The sequence below is a fragment of the Crinia signifera genome, chromosome 1, assembly GCF_055691185.1.
Source record: "Crinia signifera chromosome 1, ASM5569118v1, whole genome shotgun sequence".
NCBI classification, from domain to species: Eukaryota; Metazoa; Chordata; class Amphibia; order Anura; family Myobatrachidae; genus Crinia; species Crinia signifera.
This window is the reverse complement of record NC_139217.1, coordinates 79581142-79603311: the sequence shown is the minus strand read 5'-3', so window position 1 is coordinate 79603311 and position 22170 is coordinate 79581142. Positions and strand designations below refer to the sequence as shown.

Below are 22170 nucleotides of genomic sequence, written 5' to 3'. Positions count from 1 at the left end.
TTGTGACAACACTAGCAATGGTATATAATGTGATCAATAGAGCTGCCAACACATATTGCAGTGTATGGGACAGAGCAGAGCTGCTGCACATGTCTAGTGTACCAGCTTCTTCTACCACATTTACTGTATGTGTGTATCTGAGCCCTCAAACATCTCAATGGACCAGAGAGCAGCTGCCAGGAGGAAGAGACAGGATCCTTACCATGAAGTGGGAGATTGTGAGCTTAGAAAGTGCAGTAGGGTTTCTGTTATGTTTGTGCATTTATTTATTATATGTTTAACCGTTTCCTGACCACTTATCTTATTTCAATGTTTGAAAGAGCCTATACTATAGACTATCTGTACTGATAAATAGTAATACTGTATTCCATACAGTATTAAGTGTATAAAAAGACCAATTTTCGGAGCAGTTAATGCTCCCCCAGCAAATTGTGTACTTACTCCAATGCCCTGCAGAGTGGGATATTTTGGATTACATTTGGAAACCCCCTTGTGTTTGCCACTGTTTATGGTGGCAAAATACCGGAAATTGTATATGCCCTCTCAATTTTTTCTCGGACACTGCCATCATGAGCTCAATTAAATCATACTGAACCAAAATGATGGTCATACTGTACCACAGCCCTTGCCAACATGCTGCTAATATTCAGGTGCCTCTAAACTGTCATATCGTTAACTTTTTATCACACAGGTATTATGAATGCCCTTAGGAGGAGACTATGGGGCAGATTTATTAAGCCTGGTAAAGTGCCCGGTGATAATGCACAAGCCCTGTTTGTCAAGTTACAGGCTGGGTTTGAAAAATGATAGTTAGGAGCTGATTGACTGCTGCATTATCACCATCCACTTTATCACTTAAGCATGCTTTAAAAAATCAGCCCATATGAAACAGAAACTTAACCAATGGCTCTTTTGACAATCCACACTCTAAAAGCAGACTTTGGAAGACCAAGAATAAAAATATTGTAGGAACATTTCAGCAACAGGATTATTACTCAACAGTAATCTGGTATCATTTACAACAGCCAAATACAAAGACAATCTGCAAAAGTAGGGTGACTTTAAACGTAAAGGTTTTTTTTTTATTTTGTAATAAGAAATGCCCTCTATTATTTTCTTAATCCTCAGTGTATCAGTTACTCTGTATCTAGATCAGTGCATTTGATCTCTCTCGCTATTCTGCCTTAAAATCAAATTAGATATTCATTTAACTGTATTAGGATACTCTTCTAAATTAATTTTATATTGATACGAATCCTTTGGGAGGGCTTGTGACTGCCAATTATTTAATTATATTCTTCTCCATAGAGTAAATTAAGTATAGATCAACTTAACGCTGGGAAATTAAGAGATGGGAAACTGGCTCAATATACAGATGTATCTTCAAAGTATTTAAATATATTTCCTGCAAGTAAATATGAAAATAATACTATTTTTGTCAGTTATTTTAGTTTTCTTAAATATGTGCTTCTCGTTTCCTTGATTAGTTTCACGTTTGAAATTAATCATTTTATTAACATAAATTACATTTCATCAATTATTGGGAGCAAATTATATTGTTGTACAAGTAAGCATAGTGTCATTCTCTGAAAGTTGGGTCAGTTTGTATACAGGGGACGGGCAGTTTATAACAGAAGTAGGACACAGTTTGTTTACAAAGATGGGGGGGTAGTCTTTTTGCAGAGGTCAGTTTGTATATAGTTGTGGGCACAGTTTATCAGTAGAGGTGGGATGCAATTTGTCTGTAAATGAGGGGCACAATTTGTTGTTTAAAGTAAGGCAAATGTTTATTGGGACACAGCATGCCTACAAAAGCGGGCACAGTTTTTCTATTGAGTTACTGTAGTATGTTTTCATGGTTAGGTCCAGGGCGGATTGGCACAGACCTTCCAGTGAATATGCCTGGTAGGCTGGCACACCTGTTTTAAGATGTGTCCCTGCCCAGAGTAGTGGCCCCATCATGCTCCTTTCTCCCACACAATCAACATTTGCTGGTTCCCAGAGCAGAGTAACTGATGCTTCAAATACTCATCTAAGGTGGGATCCCATCTTCGTATGTCCATTGTAACATCTGTTAAAGGGGCAGCAGTGGATGCTATATGAATGTGTAACAATTTCTTGGGTGTTTCTGGGCTTGACTGGGGGAAGGGTGGGGATATTTGGGAAATTCTATTTGGGGATTATGCTGGTTAGTTGTTTGTCTTTTTGATGGATATTTGAGGTCTTTGTTCAGTCTCAGTGGCGGCAGGTGGGGTATTATTTAAATCGTGGAGGTTTGTGGTTTGTCACAACAGAATTAAGGCTTGGGGGCCACTAGACTGCTTAGCAGGTTGAACCCAACGGCTTCCACACAGGGTGTAGTGATGTATTCATCTTGTCTATTGTGGTGTTGGCTCCGTCTTCATTTGATATGGTGCTGCCCATATGAGGCCCCTTTTTTCAGGGCCACTTTAAGTTCACAGTTCACCCCTGGTTGGGGCACAGTATGACTTCAGATGTGGAACATGGTTTGCCTGCAGAGGTGGGTACAGTTTGTAGAAAAAGGTGGGCATAGTTTGTCTCCTAAAGTGGGGCAAAGTTTATCTACACATGTGTCTACTGAGGTGGACACATTTTGCCCGCAGTAGAGGCCCAATTTGTACATAGAGGTGAGCACAGTTTGTCTGCAGCCGTGGACACAGTTTCTACAAATAAGTGCGGCATTGTTTGTCAGTAGAGATGGGGTACATGTCCTCTGTAAAGATGGGGCATTGCTTATGAGGGAGTCCTTCTGTGCCACCTTTGTTTATGAATACTTGATTTCTGACTTTTTAGTGCACCACCAACACAACTGAATCTTTTCTAAATTAAAACTTAATCTACTTTTTTTCCTGATTCTACCCTGCTTTTCAGTTCAAGCATAATTTCTGAGTAAACTTTACTATACTCTCACACTCTGGGGGTGCTGTTGCAGAATCAAACCTACTTCACAATAACAAAGGTAAGGCATAGTTTGTCTCCTTAAGTGAGGGCAAACGTTTATACAGTATATACAATTGGGGCACATTATGTCTACAGAGCTTTGTCACAGTTTTTGCAGGTAAGCATAGTTTGATTTAGAGATGTGCAGGTTCTGATTTACTCTGATTTCAAAGCAGGATCTTATTGGCTATCCCAAATTACATGACAGTTGTTGACAGTTGATAGCCAATAAGATCCTGCTTTGAAATCAGAGTAAATCAGAGCCTGCACATCTCTAGTTTGATTACAGAGGTGGGGTACTGCTGGCTTTCAGAGGTAGAGCACAGTTTGTCTACAGAAGTGGTCTCAGTTTTTCTGCAGAGGTGGGGCACAATTATCTATAGAGGTTTGGGGCAGTTCATTCACATGGCCAATGTCATGGCCATGTGTCTGCATGAGTTTACAAATTCTTTCACAGCACTGCATTTGATGGTGTGCTTTACTGTGCTGATTCAAGTGGCTGTGTCCAAACTCCAGATTAATACCAGTGGCTGTTCTGTGTCCAGGCTCATTAAGTGGCTGCTGTGTGCAGTCTAGTAGATCTTGGGCTGTGTCCATACAAGTGTCTGTGCTTGTCTAGACTCTAGGCTGTGGCCACCTTCAGTGGCTGTGCTGTGACCATCCAGAGCGGATGTGTAATATCCAGTGCCAATACAAATGCCCATTGTAAACCCATCCCAGTGCCGCTGACACACCTGTCCAATGACCATCCATTTTAATGCTGCGGGCACACTGGTCCAATGTCCATCCGTTCCAATGCTGCCGATGCACCTGTGCTGTGTTTATTTGCTCCAGTACTGCTGACGCACCTACCAATTGTCGATTCACTACAGTGCTGCCAGCGTACTTCTCCAGCGTCCATCCGCTCCAGTGCTGCCAACCCACCTGTCCAGCGTCCATCCGCACCAGTGCTGCTTGCAAACATGTCCAGTGTACATCTCCTCCAGGTCTAATGACAAGCCTGTCCAGTGCTCATTCCCTCCAGTGTAAAAAAAGAGTTGAAAAAAATGTTTTTAAAAGTTTTTAAAAAGTTAAAAGAATGAAAGTCAAGGAACGTTAAAAAAGTTAAGAAAAGTTGAATTTTTTTTGTACCTTTCTGTGTATCCATAACATACAGGGACTGCGATTACACGGGCTATACTTTTTTTTGTGTTGAAATAAGCAATTTGACTCCATAGTGTAATTTGTAAAGGTTTAAGAAAAGTTGAAAAAATTGACTGTGTATTTATGACATACCACTGTGATTCATGAGGTTGTACCCAACTGTGTAACCGTAAAGTACAAATAATGTGACTCTGAAGTCTGTATCCCACTGTGTATCCAGAACATACAAGTACTGTACCCCACTGCCTGCACATAAGCAATGTTTCATAGATGTGTTATAAAATTCCATGGGTTTGTGCTGTTGCTCTGTCCCTTAGTAATCAGCCAGCTCACTACAGCCTTTGGCCTAAAGCAGATGGAAACAATTGTGTGAGCTGTGAGGTGGTCACAATTCACTAGAAATTAGTGAAAATAATGTAATTGAGGTTAATAATACTCTAGGGCCAAAAAATTCTAAATTATGTAATTTTAAGCTTTTTTCCCCTAAATTTTTGGAAATAAAATCCAAAACCACAACCAATCACGGCCAAAATCTAAAACTGAATCCAAAGCTAAAACTGAACGATGGATTAGAACCCAAACCAACAAAAATGGTCCGGCGCACATCTCTAAAGAAAAGTGGGCGTTGCAGGGTTTGTTCACTGGAGAATATAAGACAAATGCTTGAACGGCCATTTTCCTACTTTAGAATCTGTGAGTAATATCAGCCGCGCATGAACTGTGTCCACATGTGAATCAGGCCTTAAGTGAAGTCTGAAGATAGAAAAAATAAATCAGAACAATAGTGATCTACAGAATTTAGATTTTTGGGTATTCCTCTTGGACAGTGGCACACAAAAGGGTTACAGGCTCCACAGAGGTGCCAACTAGCCAAGGGTGACACCAAAATACCAGCTCCTGCTCAGTGACAGGAGTCACATGCTGCACTGTAACAAAACATGTAGCACCCAGCTCCTGTCTTTTGGGGCAGCCTGCATCTCCCAGATATATATAGTCAGAGACGTCCAGTTTATGTATGTATTTGCATACCTACATTCTTCTGCTCATAAATATGGATTAATTTGACACATTATATTCAAGTTTTGCCCATAAACACTATGATTGCTTGGTATTCTATAGAAGAGTATGGATACCAGCTACCTTCATGGTCTCCAGGTTATCTGAGGAGATAATCAATTAGATTTAAAAAATCCATGTACAATACTTAGTTTGTTCAGGGCCAGACTGGTGTTTGGTTAAATCTCCAGTGGGCCCCACTGCATTAGTGCCTCATCCCTTCCTCTAGGGGTCAGATTCCAGATCATAAACCTAAAATACACGTGCGCTACAAAATCTAAATAGCCGTGCACCTAGCTCGGAGACATCAGCCCCCTGTCCACTATCCCAACACATGGAGGTAATCTCAAGGATAGCCGCAGTGGCAGTGCGGCGTCCAGAAGAGGAGTCCTAGTGTGATAGAGGATTTATAACATCGGTGGAGAGGAGAAAAAATTGCATCCCCTAGGAGGTCCGGTGAGCTCATAACAATTTTGCTTGTTCAAGTGGAAGGAACTGTTTTTATATGTGTATTGCATTTTTTGCACTTTTTATAATTTTTTCCTTAAAGAGGACATTTTTTTTCTCTGATCTGTTTGGCGGAAATAAAGTATTTGCTGTTTTTAAGAAAAGTGCGAGGATCATATATATTTTCTATCAGAACTGTTTGATATTCCTCTGCATACCCTACAAAAAAATCTGGGGCATACATTTACCAGCGCTGCAGTCAGCCCTTAATCACATTGCTTAATTTGAGGAGATAATGATTTAGATTTTAAAAATCTATATACAATACTTAGTTTTGTTCAGGGCCAGACTGGTGTTTAGTTAAATCTCCAGTGGGCCCCACTGCATTAGTGCCTCATCCCTTCCTCTAGAGGTCAGGTTTCAGATCATAAACCTAAAATACACAGTGTACCTCTACTACAGTGTCAGTAACTTGGTGGAGTATTACCATGGATGAACTTTGGTTCTTGCTTTGTTTGCATTGAAACTACATCAAGATTAGCCTCCTGGCAATCAAAGTGTTTAGGCCTGACACACCCATGTGCCTTTTTATATAAAGAGGCATTGTACTTTGCAGGCTATGTCCTCTTTAATGATTGGCCATGTCCTCTAGTGTTGATGGTCACACTGGTGGATGGTCACACCCTCAACCGGGGGGGCCCTGTATGCCCCAGTAAGACACTGGTCTTGTTAAAATGAAACCATATATAGTCAAGTCAAGACGGCAAATAATAGGTAAGAAGCAAACAAGAGGGTGGTATGTATCAAACACTGGAAAGAAATAAAGTGGACACATTGCCAAAAGCAACCGACTGTCATTTTAAAAGACTGTGCTAGTTAATTACTATGGGCCACTTATCAACAATATCTCTCTCTTCAAGAGGCATATTTAATAATGAGTGATATTCCTGTTATCACTCATTACTAATCTTGAATGGTGCTCCAGCCAATCAGCTCCTTCCTGTCATGTGTTTAAAAATGATAGGAGCTGATTGGTTAAAGCACCATTTATCAATGAGCGATAACAAGAATATGCCCCCAAGCTTGAAACATCCCACCAGAGAATTAAGGCATGAGAGAGCTGGGGAGTGGACACAGGAAGGAAGCAGCTTTGACAATCTATAGGAAGATATTTTGCATATAATGAGGACAGATGTGGTTGAGTGGATATCTTTAAAATAGAATTTGCAGTTAATAATATAATAGAGGCTGTGTGAAAGTTCAGTTCATAAGCGATCTTGTTGCAGTGTGGAGCATTCAGTGTCTCTAGTTTATGTTTATAATAGACATTAAAATGAGAAGAAGTTGATAAATAAGAATATTACATGATGCCAGTCTAGGTGAGAATTTAGGTGGTGACTGTGAATAGAACACAACAGATTTGGGCAATGCCGCAGAGGAAAACTGACGTGACCGGGGCAAATTAGAACAAAGGGAAATACTTCACTCGAACCCGTGCACAGGCCGAAGCGAATGTATGAAACTGCGCCTTGGGAATGGATCGCTGGCACCGCCCATTCGCATGCCGAATTCAGCTGGTTGGCATGCAGACAGATGTCTTATAGATGTCCTGGGGAGCCTCCCCCATCATTCAGTGACCATTGGATGATGTGGAAAGCATTCACCCATGCACGAGGGATATGGGCGGGCAGCTGACAACCGGTAAAGTCAGCTGTCCGCCCCCCACTCGCATGTCACGACCACATTTCTATAGGTACGCCCTGCTTTTTCATGGGAACACCCATGAAACGCAGGGCGTGCGCATATGGTAATGACCCTGATCAGGCCGCAACGCCCCTCTCCACCCCCTGCTGGGAAGGCCAGGAGCAAGCACTTGGCAACCGGACTTATCGCCGAGTTCACACGATCCCTGCGTACAGACATACGCAGAAATGGTTCTCCGCATGCGTATACACACAACATCAGTAGCCAAATTTGGGTCGGAGCGAAGCGATCAGAATAAGGGCCCATGTCCAAATGGAAAACAATCAATTGTTCCTGTTAAAATTGTCCATGAAACCTGACCCTATTCCCTGCTTTTTCTGCAAAACCTGAATATTATATATTTGGAGACATCATTGTAATAAGCCTACTGTACTGTACATACTGGCTTTCAAACTCTGTGGATGGGGGGTGGGTGGGTGCTTGGCCTGTTTTACTGAGTAAGAATGCAAACAAGCGCCGCAATATCTACAATGTAAAGTAACAAAATACTTTGGGTCATAAATCAGCATTACAAGAACATTATGTTTCAGTCTGTTTCATTAATTAAAGCAGTTTTAATTCTTTCTTTTTTTTTTTTTTCATATATACAATATTAATACCCTATAGACAAAATGCATTTAAAATCTTTGAACAACCCCATAATAACATCATTTTGGTGAAATATGTACAGAATTTACAGAGATGTATACACTTTTTTGACTGCTCGTCATCATTTCAACAACCTACCAATGCCACAGTTGCCTGCAGTCCATAAATTGAGAGATCCCCCTGGGAATGATGGGGTTAATGTACAGCCACCGAACATTTTTCTTCCTTTGCCGAATGATTCTTGACCTGTTACAAAGTTCCAGCAGACTTAAAATCCATTAAACATTCTCCGCTAAATGATTTAACATTTAGAGACTTTTTTTTTTACAAAGAAATTCAATTTGGAATAATCACCCAGTACAGAACATTCATTTTCAGGGAAGTTTAAAAAGCACATGGAATTTTATTCCAGGATTTCTAACAATATTTTTTTTTATTTCACAGTCTTTTTTTTTTCTCTTTGAAACCCAATTAAGTGGAAATAATTCTATAAATTGTCTTTGTATGTTGTGAGTTCTCTAGGGTAGAAATTTCCCCTTAGCCAGCAGGCACCTTACATTCCAGAGTGCTCCGTCAGTACGATTCCATTACTTAGAACTATCTATTTCAGTCTACGTTCTGCCAAAACCGTTATCTCAGCACTTTATAGTAGTTCTTCCTTGTTCTCATTTGTAGTAAACAATAGAAGAGATGTACAGTATCTAACCCCCTAAAGGGCGACACGTACTAAGCCTTGAAAAGTGATCAAATGGAGAGTGATAAACCGCAACCAATCAGCTCCCAACTGCCATTTTTCAAACCCAGCCTGCAGCATCACAGATATGAGCTGATTGGCTGGCATTTGAGCACTTTCCAATTTATCACTTTTCAAGCTTAGTACATCTGGTCCAAAGAGGTGGTTTTGCCCATAGCAACCACCAGCTTTTAGTTATAATTTTGTGGAATGAATGATAGCTACAAGCTTATTGGTTGATTCGGACAACACGTCCCATTTGGAAGGTTTGACACATCTCTCCTTTAGAAATTGATCAAAGCTTGATGATAAATAAGGTGGAGAGAAATAAAGTTCCAATCAGCTCCTGTCATTTTTCAAGTACAGCATATACATGGCAGAAGCTGATTGGTTGGTAACTTTTGTACCTTACTGTACACACATCGTACTTGCCTACTCTCCTGGAATTGCCGGGAAGCTCCTAAAAATCAGGTGGCACTCCCAGCCTCTGAAAAGGTGGGTAAGACTCCCGCACCCTGATCCAGCCACTAGCACCACCTGCCAGCTGCTCGTTCCCCCTACAGCCGCCCACTTAGCACAAGTGGGCGGTCCAAGGGGGAGGATGATGCAATAAGTGCTGAACTGTGTCCTCCAATCCCCACTCCCTGCTATACAATGCTCTGTATAGCGGGGAGGTAGAGTCATGGTGGTATGACCATGCTGCTGTGTGCCACGACGACTATACGTCAACCAGAGGAGGGGCAGCAAAGTAGGCAAGTACAGTATGCTACCCAGTTTCACAATCTGTTTCAAAATACCCTTCTCTCTAGTGTTCAGTGCCATCGTAGCTAAGCTCACTTTGGATTCACAGGAGAATCATAAAAAAAACCCATAAGGTACTTTGTCCATCAACTATTCATCCACTGATTGTTCCTGCATGATTAGTCCTCTGTTAGCTTTCACATATGTATTGGACAGGATGCCATTTATTAAGGACCCTTTTAATTAGTTTATAAAAAATAGTTAATTTTTTTTATTTTATAACGCTGTTAGTCCAAACCTAGATCTATTTGGAAAATACACAGTGATAATCAATATAAAATAATATGATCATATGAAAACATTATTCCCCAGATTCCAGAAAGGTAAATGCAGCAAGTTAGATACACCTTAATGGCTTGACTAACCTTGAACATGGGAACACAGAACCTACAGACAGAAAAGAACTAGCTGCCTACGCACACTGCCTACTTGTTCTGTAAATGTGAGTGACGTGAGTTTCGTCTCATTCAAATGTGTTGTTTCTAAATATTCAGCAACCAAAATGATTTGATAAGGAACAATGAAGAGAGTGAATGTTTATATCAGACACTGTATGATAGGAGGATATCACGTCAAGCTCTCTTACACTTGAAATATTGTTATAGTCATACTGTGAAACACAAAATATGGAGGAACCTGTGTTCTTAGGCTCTATGGTAAAAAATACAAGCATCCAAATACAGTATATACACAATGATAAAGATGAATGTTGAAGAAGAGTTAAAGGGAACATTTATTTAAAGGGGAGATGAACCAAACCTTCTAAAGAGGATAAATGGGCAAGCTGGCCAGTAAGTAGCAGGGCCGCCGAGAGGTATGCCGGCCTCTGTAAAAATTTTGGGGGGTGGCCTAATTGTGGGAGGCGTGGTCACCTACCGTGATTAGGCCACGCCCCCAAAATGTTTACGGTCGGTGAAAAAACACTATAAAGTTGAGGGGGGAGAGTTATTGCCTCCCCACCTCAGCAGCAGCAGCAGCACACAACAACAACATTTGCTGTGCTGACAGCAGGCTCAGCATGAGCTCTCACACTATCAGTAAGATGCTCATGCACATGCTGTAGGTGTGTGCTGCTGCTGCTGCCCGGGAGAGACAGAGGGGGAAGGTATAGGTATAGGTGTGTGCTGCTGCTGCCCCCCTCTCGGCTGCCCTGGTAGCTAGTGGAATCCCCAAAATGATAGCTACAGTATAGGCAATTTGTCCACCTGTCCTAGGTTTACTACAGTGTAAATTTACTAAAGCTTCTATAAACGAAGAGGTGGTTTTGCCCATAGCAACCAATTACATTTTATATATATATATATATATAATTTCTCTATTGCATCTCAGAAAATCATATACAGAATCTGATTGGTTGATGTTTGCAACTTCACCTTCATTTTTAGCAGCTGTAGGTAATATACCCCTATACATCTCCCCCAAAGTATTTGTGTGAAGCTATCAAAGTAAATCTACGCTCAATAAATGTATTGTTTAGAATGATAGCATGATGTGATATCAATCGTTCTGGATACTTTTTAACATATGCAATAGTGTTACGCAAATTCTACCTAATCTAAGCTTTTGTGCACCAATTTAGCAGCAATCCTAAATGCAGACACTAAATGCAGTTACCCTAATACTCTGCTTACAGATCAGCTTTTTCTTAGCAGTCAGTGAAACACTGTTAGATTGTCATAGTCTGGTGTTCTGATGATACTGTATTAAAATGTAGCACACTAGGCAATAAACACCTTCAGCACTGCGGTTACATCAGCACCGAGTTTGCAAATCCTTTAGTGATTTCTTGTACAAAAGCAAATGAAATAGATGTGCCGCGTGACGCGCTGGATGCCAAAGTCTCACCGGGAGACCATCTTTTAAAGAAAGTGAAGAAGGTTTTCCACTTGCCACTGATTTACTTGGCAGATCAATTCCCACTGGATTTAGATTTGTTATATAAAGGTCTTAATGCTACGCTTATGTTATGTTATGTATAGACACTAGACGACAGCATTGAGCTTCATAAGCAAAAGCCGTGAAGAGATGTTCAGGTTGAACAGAACAGGCCTCAATCACAAAACAGTAGTCATTGTATACAGTAGATGGCAGTTATAGTAACACAGATACAGGATCTATCATCTGGAATGCTGGGAAAATTAGCGTTGCCATGACATTGAATGGATCCTTCTGTAATTTGGAGCACCTTTAGTATACAAAATGTGATTTAAAAATCACCCGTCATTCCCCGCTCTTTCATCATCATCATCCCCCCCTTTTTTTTATCAGTGCTCCTCACAGTGACGGCAGAAGGAAACTGACTTTTTTTTTAATTTAAAAGTAGCAATTGTTTACCTGTGTTCCCCTTCTAAGTCTTTTCTAGATAACTGGTTTCCAGATAATGGATCCCATTCCACATAAGAATAATCATTGGATGATATCTATGATAACAGATGTATAGATAACTGAATGAAAGATATTTTATCCATAGCAACAAGCAAGGTATTGTTGAATTCCAAATTGTTTGGGAAAAATGACCGAATCTAATTAGTTGCCATGGAGACAGCACCTTCAGAGCACAGTTACATATGCATGAGACTGCATGATTGTCCAAATTTCTGTCTTGTTGGCTAAATATCTCTTCATTAATAAGCAGACTTCTGATATGATTACAGTAGGTGAATATCAATCACATTGTTAGACAAATTTCGACCTTTTGAGCTGTTGATGAATTATTGTTATGCTCTTGTGTTGATCACCTGATCTCCATGTTGTATATAGTTCCCTGTGTAATGAAGACTGACTATCTGTAGTTTTGTGCATGTTGCCTATTTTCCCCCTTTTTTAAAGGGGAAGTATCCATTTAAATGTGTTGCTATGATCTACTAGGAAACAGAACTGTAATCACTCATTGTAAAAAATACAATAAAAACACCTTAGTTTAAAAGGACCACATTGTGTGTTACCAATGCTTTCCATGTAAGATAGCATGTTTCATGGTAGAGTTTCGTGCGATAAAATGTATTTAAAAAAAAAAAAAAATCTGAAAAACCGTAAATGAAAGTAAAAGGTGAAATAATATTCTATTTCACAGATCAATCTACAGCTAAGTAAAAAAAAACGTTGGCCCTTGCTAAGGAGTAAGTTAACTGTGGCCAGGATGACTTGCTCGCATTTTGATTGGGGGAGGGTGGATACTTCCCTTTTAAATATGAGTTATACACGATAGGTAGGACATGTTGTGTTCTCCTGCTTATAACATCGCATAGCGAATATTTGCATTTTGACAAAATATTTTAACCCATTCACCACTGTAGTAGTCCAGCATTTCTACATAATATGCTGCAAACCCTGGTACCATTGAATGGGTAATTTGTACTTGGAAATCATACCTACTGTATGTAATACTACTGCTGTATAAGGCACTATATTCAGCCATGATGTACAACACTGAGACTAGTTGATGTATTAACTAGTGTATTGGAACAAGTCCTACAGTATGAATAGATTCTTCTTTTTTTCTTTCATTACAGTTTCGTATTTTTAAAGGTTCTATCTAGATGACTAACTTATATTTACAAATGCAGGAAGTATGTTATAAAACGTGGGAAAAATATTTTTCCCTTGGCAAATGTCTGTGTAGCTTAGTAAATAACATTTTCCTAATACAATTTCCTATCTATATCTTTAAATGGCTGTCTGATACGGATAAGAACAAATAATAAATTCTACTTTTAAAGAATCTTCTCTTAAAGTATTCGAAACAGAAAATAACAGAAAAAAAGAGTTTAAGGGGGTCATTCAATCTGTGTCGATATTTTCCGACAGGGGAAATATCCGCACTCACCTATTCAATGCTGCTGTTATCAACAGCTTTGAAGGGTGTCAGATCCGACTTTTTTGACAGTCGGATCTGTTTTGTCGGAAATGCTTGAGGATTGTCAAATTCATGGACGTTTTTCAAAAATCCGCGGCCGTTTTCATCGATTCGCAGACTTTCCGACACCCGACAGCTAGAACATTGAATTCCGGCTGTCGAGTTACGGTAAAAAAAAAAAATACGGCTCGGGATGCCGACTTTCGGGACTTTCCGACAGTAGGAAACCAGATTGAATACCCCCCTAAATGTCTGTCTGTCTGATTAATGAAGCCAGCAACATTAGTAAAAGTGATGATCCGTGAATTCGCTTTTTTAATGAACTGGATGTAATATATTTGCTGCCAGAATTAGTTTTTTTCCATCCACAAATAATTCACTACATGTGCAGTTCTACAATACATTGAATGCTGCCTAGAATTGTGCCTAAAGCCTAAATCTGTTATGAGGACACACACAGAATATGGGCCTGAGAAGTGCTTTGCAGTTGCCACATGTTATCTGACTATTCTTACCAGCATTTCTGCAATACGCTGCTGGCTCCCGAGCAGATCTTTTGTCAATGCTCTTACAGACGGATACTTTAAAACCATTGTCGTTACATTGATGTAACTCATTTACACAGTCAATCTTAAAATGATTAAGATTCATACCAGGCCTTCAGCCCTACCGATTGTTGTCCATGGGCCTTTTTGCTAGCGATTAGTATAAAAATATAAAATCCCCCATGCTTTGCGCAGTGCGATTAATCGCTATGTGCAGCGAATCCTGTTTAGGATTCGCTGCACATTCGCCATGTTCTGGAGGGCTGGGGCATTCGCTGCCAGTCCTCCCTCTCACCCTATTCAAAGATGCAGGGGATCGCTGCCCCTGACAGTGATTTTTAACCCCCCCCCCCCGACGAATGCTGCAGGGAGCCAGGGGGGGGGCGGTGCATGGCAGGGAGTTGGAAGCCTCCCTGCCTGCGCCGGACACTGTGGGGGAAAAGGAGGGCTCCTGGGGACACAGGCAGCACAAGCTGCCCACCGGGAGAGCTGGCAGGGGACGCAGTGGAGGGAGCCACTGCGCTGGTCCTGCTTGTGCTATGTAATGACCGGGACCAATGTGCAGTGAATATGTAATGAGTGGCTCCCCCTGCTGATGTCAAGTGTAAAAAAAAAAATAAAAAAAATATATGCTGCCAAAAGCGAACAGTGAACATTGAATAGGGTGAATCCGATTTTCAGTGAAAAAGATTCACTGCAAGGAGTGAAAACAGCCCGATTCGCCAAAAAAAATTGGTGAATCGGGAACATTGAATACTGCCCTTTGTATTGAGATGTTTATAATGGGAAGGTGCAAAATGTAGCACCTCAACTCACATTTTCAATGTATGATCATTTCTGACCAATAAAATCATAATTCTCGACATCCTCTGAAACTGGAACAGTTTAGGCTACACCTATGATCTCCCCAGGCATCACCCAATTAGCACATACCAACACTTATTCGGTATCTGGTCCCTGGTCGACAATATCTAGGTTGATAGTCAATAGGTTGACCATTAATGGTCAACAGTGACTAGGTCTATACCTATAAATGGTCAACATACTCTAGGTTGACATTGACAAACGGTCGACACAAGTTTTTCATGTTTTATATGTTTAGATCAACTTGGTTCATACCGTCCATGTGGGCATAGAGTTAGAATATAATAGTGTGCCCAGTGATGGAGGCACTGTGTCCAAAGCTTGGCAATCGCAGCGAGCCATGCAAGATGTCCATGTTGACACATGTGAACATAAACACCAAAAAAAGTAAAAAACTCATGTCGACCTTTACACTATCGACCATGTCAATGTTAAACTTTTGCTTGTGTCAACCTTCCGTCAATGTCAACCTAGGGTATGTTGACCATTTATAGGTGTTGACCTAGTCACTATCGACCATTAGTGGTCAACCCAGTGACTGTCTACCTAGACATTGTAGACCCACTTTACCATAACCCACCTATTCTTAAGATCTACCCCCTAAATTCTAAAGCATCTCCCATTGCAGGTATGAAAATCGGGGCTTTCTAAGCAAAATTGGAACTATTGAAGGGTATGGAAATTTTCTATTCATCCAACTACACTCAATATTTGTTGTTACTGTAAAATTGTTTAGGGGCATTAGACATGGTGACAACATATTACAACAATGCAGTTATACATTTCTTCTTATTTTCTGTATGAATATAGACTTATTTTGAAGTTTTGAACATACATAAAAATGTAGAGTTGCAGTCCAGATGAATAACATATGCACAATAGTACACCAATTTAACATGTGATTTTTCATACTACATCACAAAAAAACAACAACTACAAACCATATCTATCTAAACTTTGTGTGTTGCTTGTTTGAAATGTCTTTTATCCCATCCTACTTTGGCACACCATGGGTCATTTATGATTACCGGCACATGGACAGACCGTAGAGTTAAAACCATTTCTTCTTCATAAAGGTCACCACTTGTATGAAAAGTTCAGCCACTATAATCAAATCAGTCATGGTACCTATAATAGCCCCTTTTCCCATAGAAATGCTTTTTGTCAGTATTCATTTGTCTCTAGGGGGGATATTCAATCTCCCTCAGCCATTTCAGACGGGGGAGATGGCTGCGGGGCCCTATTCAATGCAGTCTTCCTCGACAGCACAAATCTTAGCTTAGTAAATTTAACCAAATGGTTCTTTAAGGTTGGGTAAAATATTACAAAATGCTAAATAATGTAAGAATAGTGCACACCTCAAGAGTCTTAGTATGCACCTGTATATATTCCTAGAAATAAGCCACCAAAATGTCCAAGAGGGTAACTGAACAGTCATATTGAAAAATATTTTGATGTCAAGCAGATACACCGTAGAGTACAAGTTGTCAGATGGGTTCTTGTTCTGGACTTTTTCGATTTTAAAGGGATAGATCTAGACTCTGAGCATCAATTATTTGATCAGGAGGAATAATGGAAAACATTTCAGATGGATCATTGTGTTTATACAAAATGCATCTTGTAGAGCATAATGTTACATTTTTTTGTTCCTGGGCTATGAGGTGATGTGAAAACATGAATTACAACAAAAACAAGAGCCATCTAGAATTCTATAATGCAATATTTTAGCTGCTTCAACACATTTAAAGATTTTAGATCAGTAAAGTGATGTATGGCACCACGTTTCAAATGCCCATCACATTAATTGCCATTCCCATTTACCTGTGTAATAATTATATGGTACATAATTGACTGTTCCAGACCTGTATCTGCACCAACTTCCAAAACATCAATTGCCACAAAAAAGGTTTGTAGAAACCTTTTTTTTTGTTAAAATAATAATAATGGGCTAATTAATGAATATACAGTCTTCATAAAAAAATCCATATTAATTGGCAAAGCACAAAAACCTCAGAATGGATTACATGATTAGGTTGTCCCCATTCCAAATCCAGATCTGTTCATTTATCAAAGAAATGGATCTTCAGTAACTAAACGAATACATTCAGTATTCAGGGAAAGTTCTCTAAATGTCTCCAGCAGTAACCAGATATAAATATGATGTTCCTCCAAGGAAACACAACATTTCAGTGTAATAGAAAGATTAATTACTACAAATTGCCCTAGAAATTGTCTGAAAATGCCATTAGTAAAAAAAATCAGGGCATTACATAGTCCAATTGACATGGCTATTTGTTCATAATGGACATTATTGATATTAATGGAAATTCTTCGTTTATCCCATTGTCTGGTCTGTATGAATTGGTAGTCTTGCTTTTGTGTCTAGCTTAGTGGAGATGGTATTTTACAAAATTTGATTAAAATATAAGATTAAAAAGATACTGCAATTTAACCTTTTGTTTTACAAAGGCAGATATCTAAAAATAAGAGAAAACCCTGTTTTGGTGGATAAATCTATGTTTAAGAATGTCTTCTATATAGTCACCATACCTAACCTTACTCTAAGGAACTTACAACTCAAAACTTTTCATCAAAGAGTCCTTCTATCAGACATGAAGTAACAGATCAATCGATTCTAAGTCATAAGTCTATTAAATTAAATTTTTACAGATTTCCCAATATAAATCAACAAATTCAAATTCTGGATAACACCATGGAGCACTGAGGAATAACAGCAGCAATAGAATCATTTACATTTTTTTTTACAGGAAATCCACATTTGGTTATCTGACCAATCTGCTAATCAATCACCCAGGAATACCCAAGACTAGCTGACAAGAGGGAGTATGAATCAAGTATAAGAATGTTTTTTCAATGGGTAAATTTCATACTTAAATCTCAGGAGTTAAACAATAAATCACATTTTTCAGAGGTCTTTTCTTAGCAAATTGGATATCTATAAAGTTTTCTGCAGATCCAAAGTTTAGTTAAGACGTTAACAAACTTAAATTCTCAATGGATAACAGAGAAAGAGAGGGAGAAAGCGAGAAAGAGAGAGGAGGAGAGAGAAGGAGAGAGATAGAGAGAGAACTACCTTGTGAGTGAGACAAACATATCTACAACTGTTTTGACTGTTGGATGGTCACTGGGGACCTACTCCTCAATGGATGAAATGCACTACTGCATGCCTGGCCAAGCTGTGGCTCTCCAGCTGTTGGGAAACTACAAGTCCCGGCATGAACTGCTACACTTTTGCTATTATGGAATGCTAGAACTGTGGCCAAGCATGCTGGTATGTGTAGTTTCACAACATCTAGCGAGCCATAGAGACCCTCACTACTGCAAGCAAAATCCTTAGTTTCTGCATAGTTTTCCCAGATTACAGTAATGACATCGGAGATATTATGGATATAACAGGACTCTACAGAGCCCATTCCTATTACACTAGTGTGGTGATATAGTAATTATCTGATTCAACAAGGTCTAAAAAACATTGTTTTCAGAACTTGTCGAGGTATTTAAACACCAATCAATAATGGTGTTAATTAGCTGATGCCAAGACTGGACTGAAAAAAGATCTGTAACTTAATGTATATGCATTGGCACTCATGTTCAACCATTAATGTTCGAGAATCAGTGTAGCCATAAGAAGAAAACAATTTGCAGAGGTTGCAACCCTCTAGCCCCCTCTAGCTGTGGCCCTGATATGTGATAGAGCATACAGTAGCTTATAATACAGATTACTCTTACAGGCTGTCAGGAGTTTCTGCTATAAAGTACATAGACTGGTTAAGGGTCCGACACTACATTTTCTGTGAATTTAAAATAAAAAAGAACATCCCAAATAAGCTTAATCTACCCACTAAGTTAGTAAACTACATAAGTATTGTGTCTTTCAGTCTTGAATGTGTGTCCTTCCCCACGCCACAGTAATTGGGACTCATTACTATAGTAAATATGTGCAACCGGAAGGGAAGAATATCTTCCATGCTCTATGCTGGTAGTTATACTTTGCTCATAAGCCTACTGTATGAATGCAGCTACTTGTTCTATTACCAGAAGGTACAGGTAGAAAGGCAGCATCCAATGTATGCAAAGCTATGACTGCACATTATAGTGCCCAGACAACCTTAAACTAATATGCCCATAAATAAAACCGCTTTTATTACAGCCTGATTCATGATTGTCTTTGATTGCCTTAATCCAACAGTCCAAATACCTTGTAATAATTATATGGCACTAGCTTCTTAACATGTCATTTAATATTTTGAAACTATAGAGAAGGTGTATTAAAAACTGTCGAAAAAAAAATGCTGGCATTATATGATTGATAGATAACCCCCCCCCCCCCCAAAAAAAAACACAAAAACATTCTAGCTGCACAAGACGATGTTTAAATGATAATATATGATATATCGGAGTGTGCAAAAAGCAGAATCCCAAAAATGTAAGTGCATTAATCATCACTCAACCAAATTAATATATTTGTGACTTACATTTACAACTCTGGCAAAACGGTAAAAAAGTTCCTTTCTCCTGGCTATGTGTACATTTTATGTCCATGTAATGTATATTATATACTCTTGTAGTTTTTCTGTATTAATAACTTCAGCAAAATATCAACATGTAAATTATTAGCAACTTTTTAAATAACTGTAAACCCCCCCCAAACCCTGCTTTTAATTATGCTGCAAAAGGCATATTTTCCCCATTGATAGGATATTAGTAAAAAAAGAAGTGGCCTCTATTTTACATTTTTTACAAATATATACATGTATATGTATTGTATCAATTATGTATCAAGACTATATGTTGATTATAGTGACAGTTTGAATACAAGATGGATGCATCTCTAATTCTGTGTCTATACCTACAGTACATTTTGAGTTTAAAGGGACAACATGGAAACTGTTTATCTAACTGAATCGTGATGTAACAGTGGAAATCAATTGATATTAAGTCAGCATGGGCATATACCTGATAGACAGATCCAACTGTGACCTTATCGTGGTCTTGTAGGGTCTGATCAATTTCACTTGTATCTTGTCGAAACTGTTCTATTACTGTATCACCTAAGAAATTAGAATTTCACAGTTTCCTTTAGTATAAGTACAGCAAATATGATCAGTTGTCTATTTCTTTTACTATAAATGGCTTATAGTCAAGGCCAGGGTGAGGGAAAGATAGAAAGGCAGCTGTTTTAGATACAACAAGGCTCTGGTGTGCAGGCCCAACACTTGCTACAATCCTTAGCAAGGACGTTTCCATGCTCTTCCATGGCTTGTCAGATTCACTTAAGGCCACCAGAAATTACAGGAAGATACAATAAAGGGCCCAGAACACTGCTATGCTGCAATCAATGCTTGAGGTCTCGAGGGACAGGCACAATTTGGCATCTCTGCATTGGGTGCAGAAACTATTTGTCCCATTATCGGTTCTAGATTTCACCTCTGTCTAATCTCTTCGCTCTTCATTACAAAGCCAGCATGGAAGTTCTGTCCATTAAACTGTGACCTTCTGTACTTTTCAGGAAGGTGCTAAGAATTCTGGCAGTGAACACCGTTGACCTTCGATTAAGTTAGTAAGTTGGGAGTTTGTCAAGGTCATCAAAGAAAATGATTCTACTTATATCTCGATCCTTAGTTCTCAATACATTTATGTTCCAGGTGTGCCACTTGGCTTGATGATGATAATGAAAATGATGACACCTAGGTCCACGTATATGGTGTCAGGTTACCAAAAGTGTTGATGTGTAACTGTAAACCTCAACTTGACTTTAATGGTAATTCCGTGTAGTAAAAGTACAATGACCGCATGTGTAAAAAAAGACATCACAGATAAACCTATTGAATGTATAAAATATGTGCACCCTGTCGGCTTTAACCCCTTACCTGCAACGTGTTGCTGGGTTTATTTTTTCTTGCAGCTAAGAGGTTAAGGCTAAAACACGATGTGAAATATATATTTATAAAGCTTTTTCTTACCATAATGTATTGGAATCATTTTTATCTTCATTTAAGAAGACAGCAAACTTATTTTTTTTTTCAATAAAAGCTAAGTTCTTTCTTCCTAAAGAACCTACTATTTGAAAATTAAATGCAGTGTTCAAACACTAAAATCATTTTAATGGCTGAATATCTTACCTTGAATTTGCAGCACTATTGCTAATGCAGTTCCTTCAGGATCAGAAAAATAGAACTAGCATCTTCAAAAAGGTGATCTAACTGCATAAGTTAGTGTACATAATAAAGCCAATACACAACATTAAAGAAAGAAAATGCAACAGGGAATATCATCCTTGACCACCTGTCTATGCCATTCACATCAGTCAAATCAGGAATTTTAATTTTAATCTGAGAGGCACTTCTCCTTAAGCGCCCTTTTTTGTGAACGATGTGCCTATCCAAGGTGCTTCTGCTGTACATATCTCTGTTGGAGATTGGCTTCCGGTACTGGATGCTTGCACTGTCGTATGAGAACATGGTGGCTCGTGGGTCAATGGTACTGGTTAAGACTTCGGTTCCACTGACTTCATTTCGGATTTCCAGTGTTGTCAGCAGAATGTTCCCATGTGCATCAACCTGGAAAATGTTAAATGTAAATAGAAGTTAAATACAAATAGTACTAATAGTAATAATAAATAATAATAACAACAACAACAACAACAATAATAATATTACATGTTGAGTATCCCTTATCCGAAATGCTTGGGACCACAAGCATTTTGGATATGGGATTTCTGTCTGATTTTGGAATATATTTTTTTCCATACTTTCCTGGTCCCCTAGTGGTGCCCCGATGGTCCCCCGATGTCCATGGTGTCCCCCAGCGTCCTCGGCGGCCTTCAGGATCCTCTTCAGCGGCATCTCCAATCCCAGGGGTGCATTGCGCGAGTGCCCGGGCGCACCGGTGATATCACTGGCAAGCCCAGTGCACTTGCGCAATGCACCCCTGGAACCGGAGATGCCGCTGAAGAGGATCCCGGGGGCAGCCATGGACATTGGGGGGCGAAGTAAGTATGAAAAAAAGGGGTAGGTAAAAAAAAAATATTCTGAAAACCCACGGTTTTCGGAATATTTCAGTCTTTGGAACACACGGATAAGGGAGACCCGACCTGTATTATGAATAATAATAACAACAACAATATTATTATTAATAACAATAGTAGTAATAACTATGAAAGTAATAATAATAATACAATATTAGTAATAATACTATTATTATTAATAATCTAATAATAATTAATATAATAATTGGTGTCCCCCCCCCCCCCCCCCCTTTCCAAGCTCTTGCTGCAGAGACAGGATAGAGGAAAACTCTCTGTTTAATATCATGTACATTACAATTACATTTAATTTTGCTTTGATTACTATGCAATTTTGCTGTTAATTGGTGCTTTGAAAATCTATCCT

The 22170-nt window shown here is 39.2% G+C and overlaps 1 protein-coding gene across 1 annotated transcript in view; it reads right to left on the bottom strand.

Annotated features, from left to right (window-relative positions):
* Positions 1 to 22170, bottom strand: part of GABRB1 (gamma-aminobutyric acid type A receptor subunit beta1) — a 474444-nt gene continuing 452274 nt past the window's right edge. The window contains exon 9 of the mRNA XM_083167879.1: positions 1 to 21339. Within this exon, the coding sequence (XP_083024005.1) occupies positions 20992 to 21339 (348 nt within the window). The 3' untranslated portion in view covers positions 1 to 20991. The remainder of the gene's footprint in view (positions 21340 to 22170) is intronic.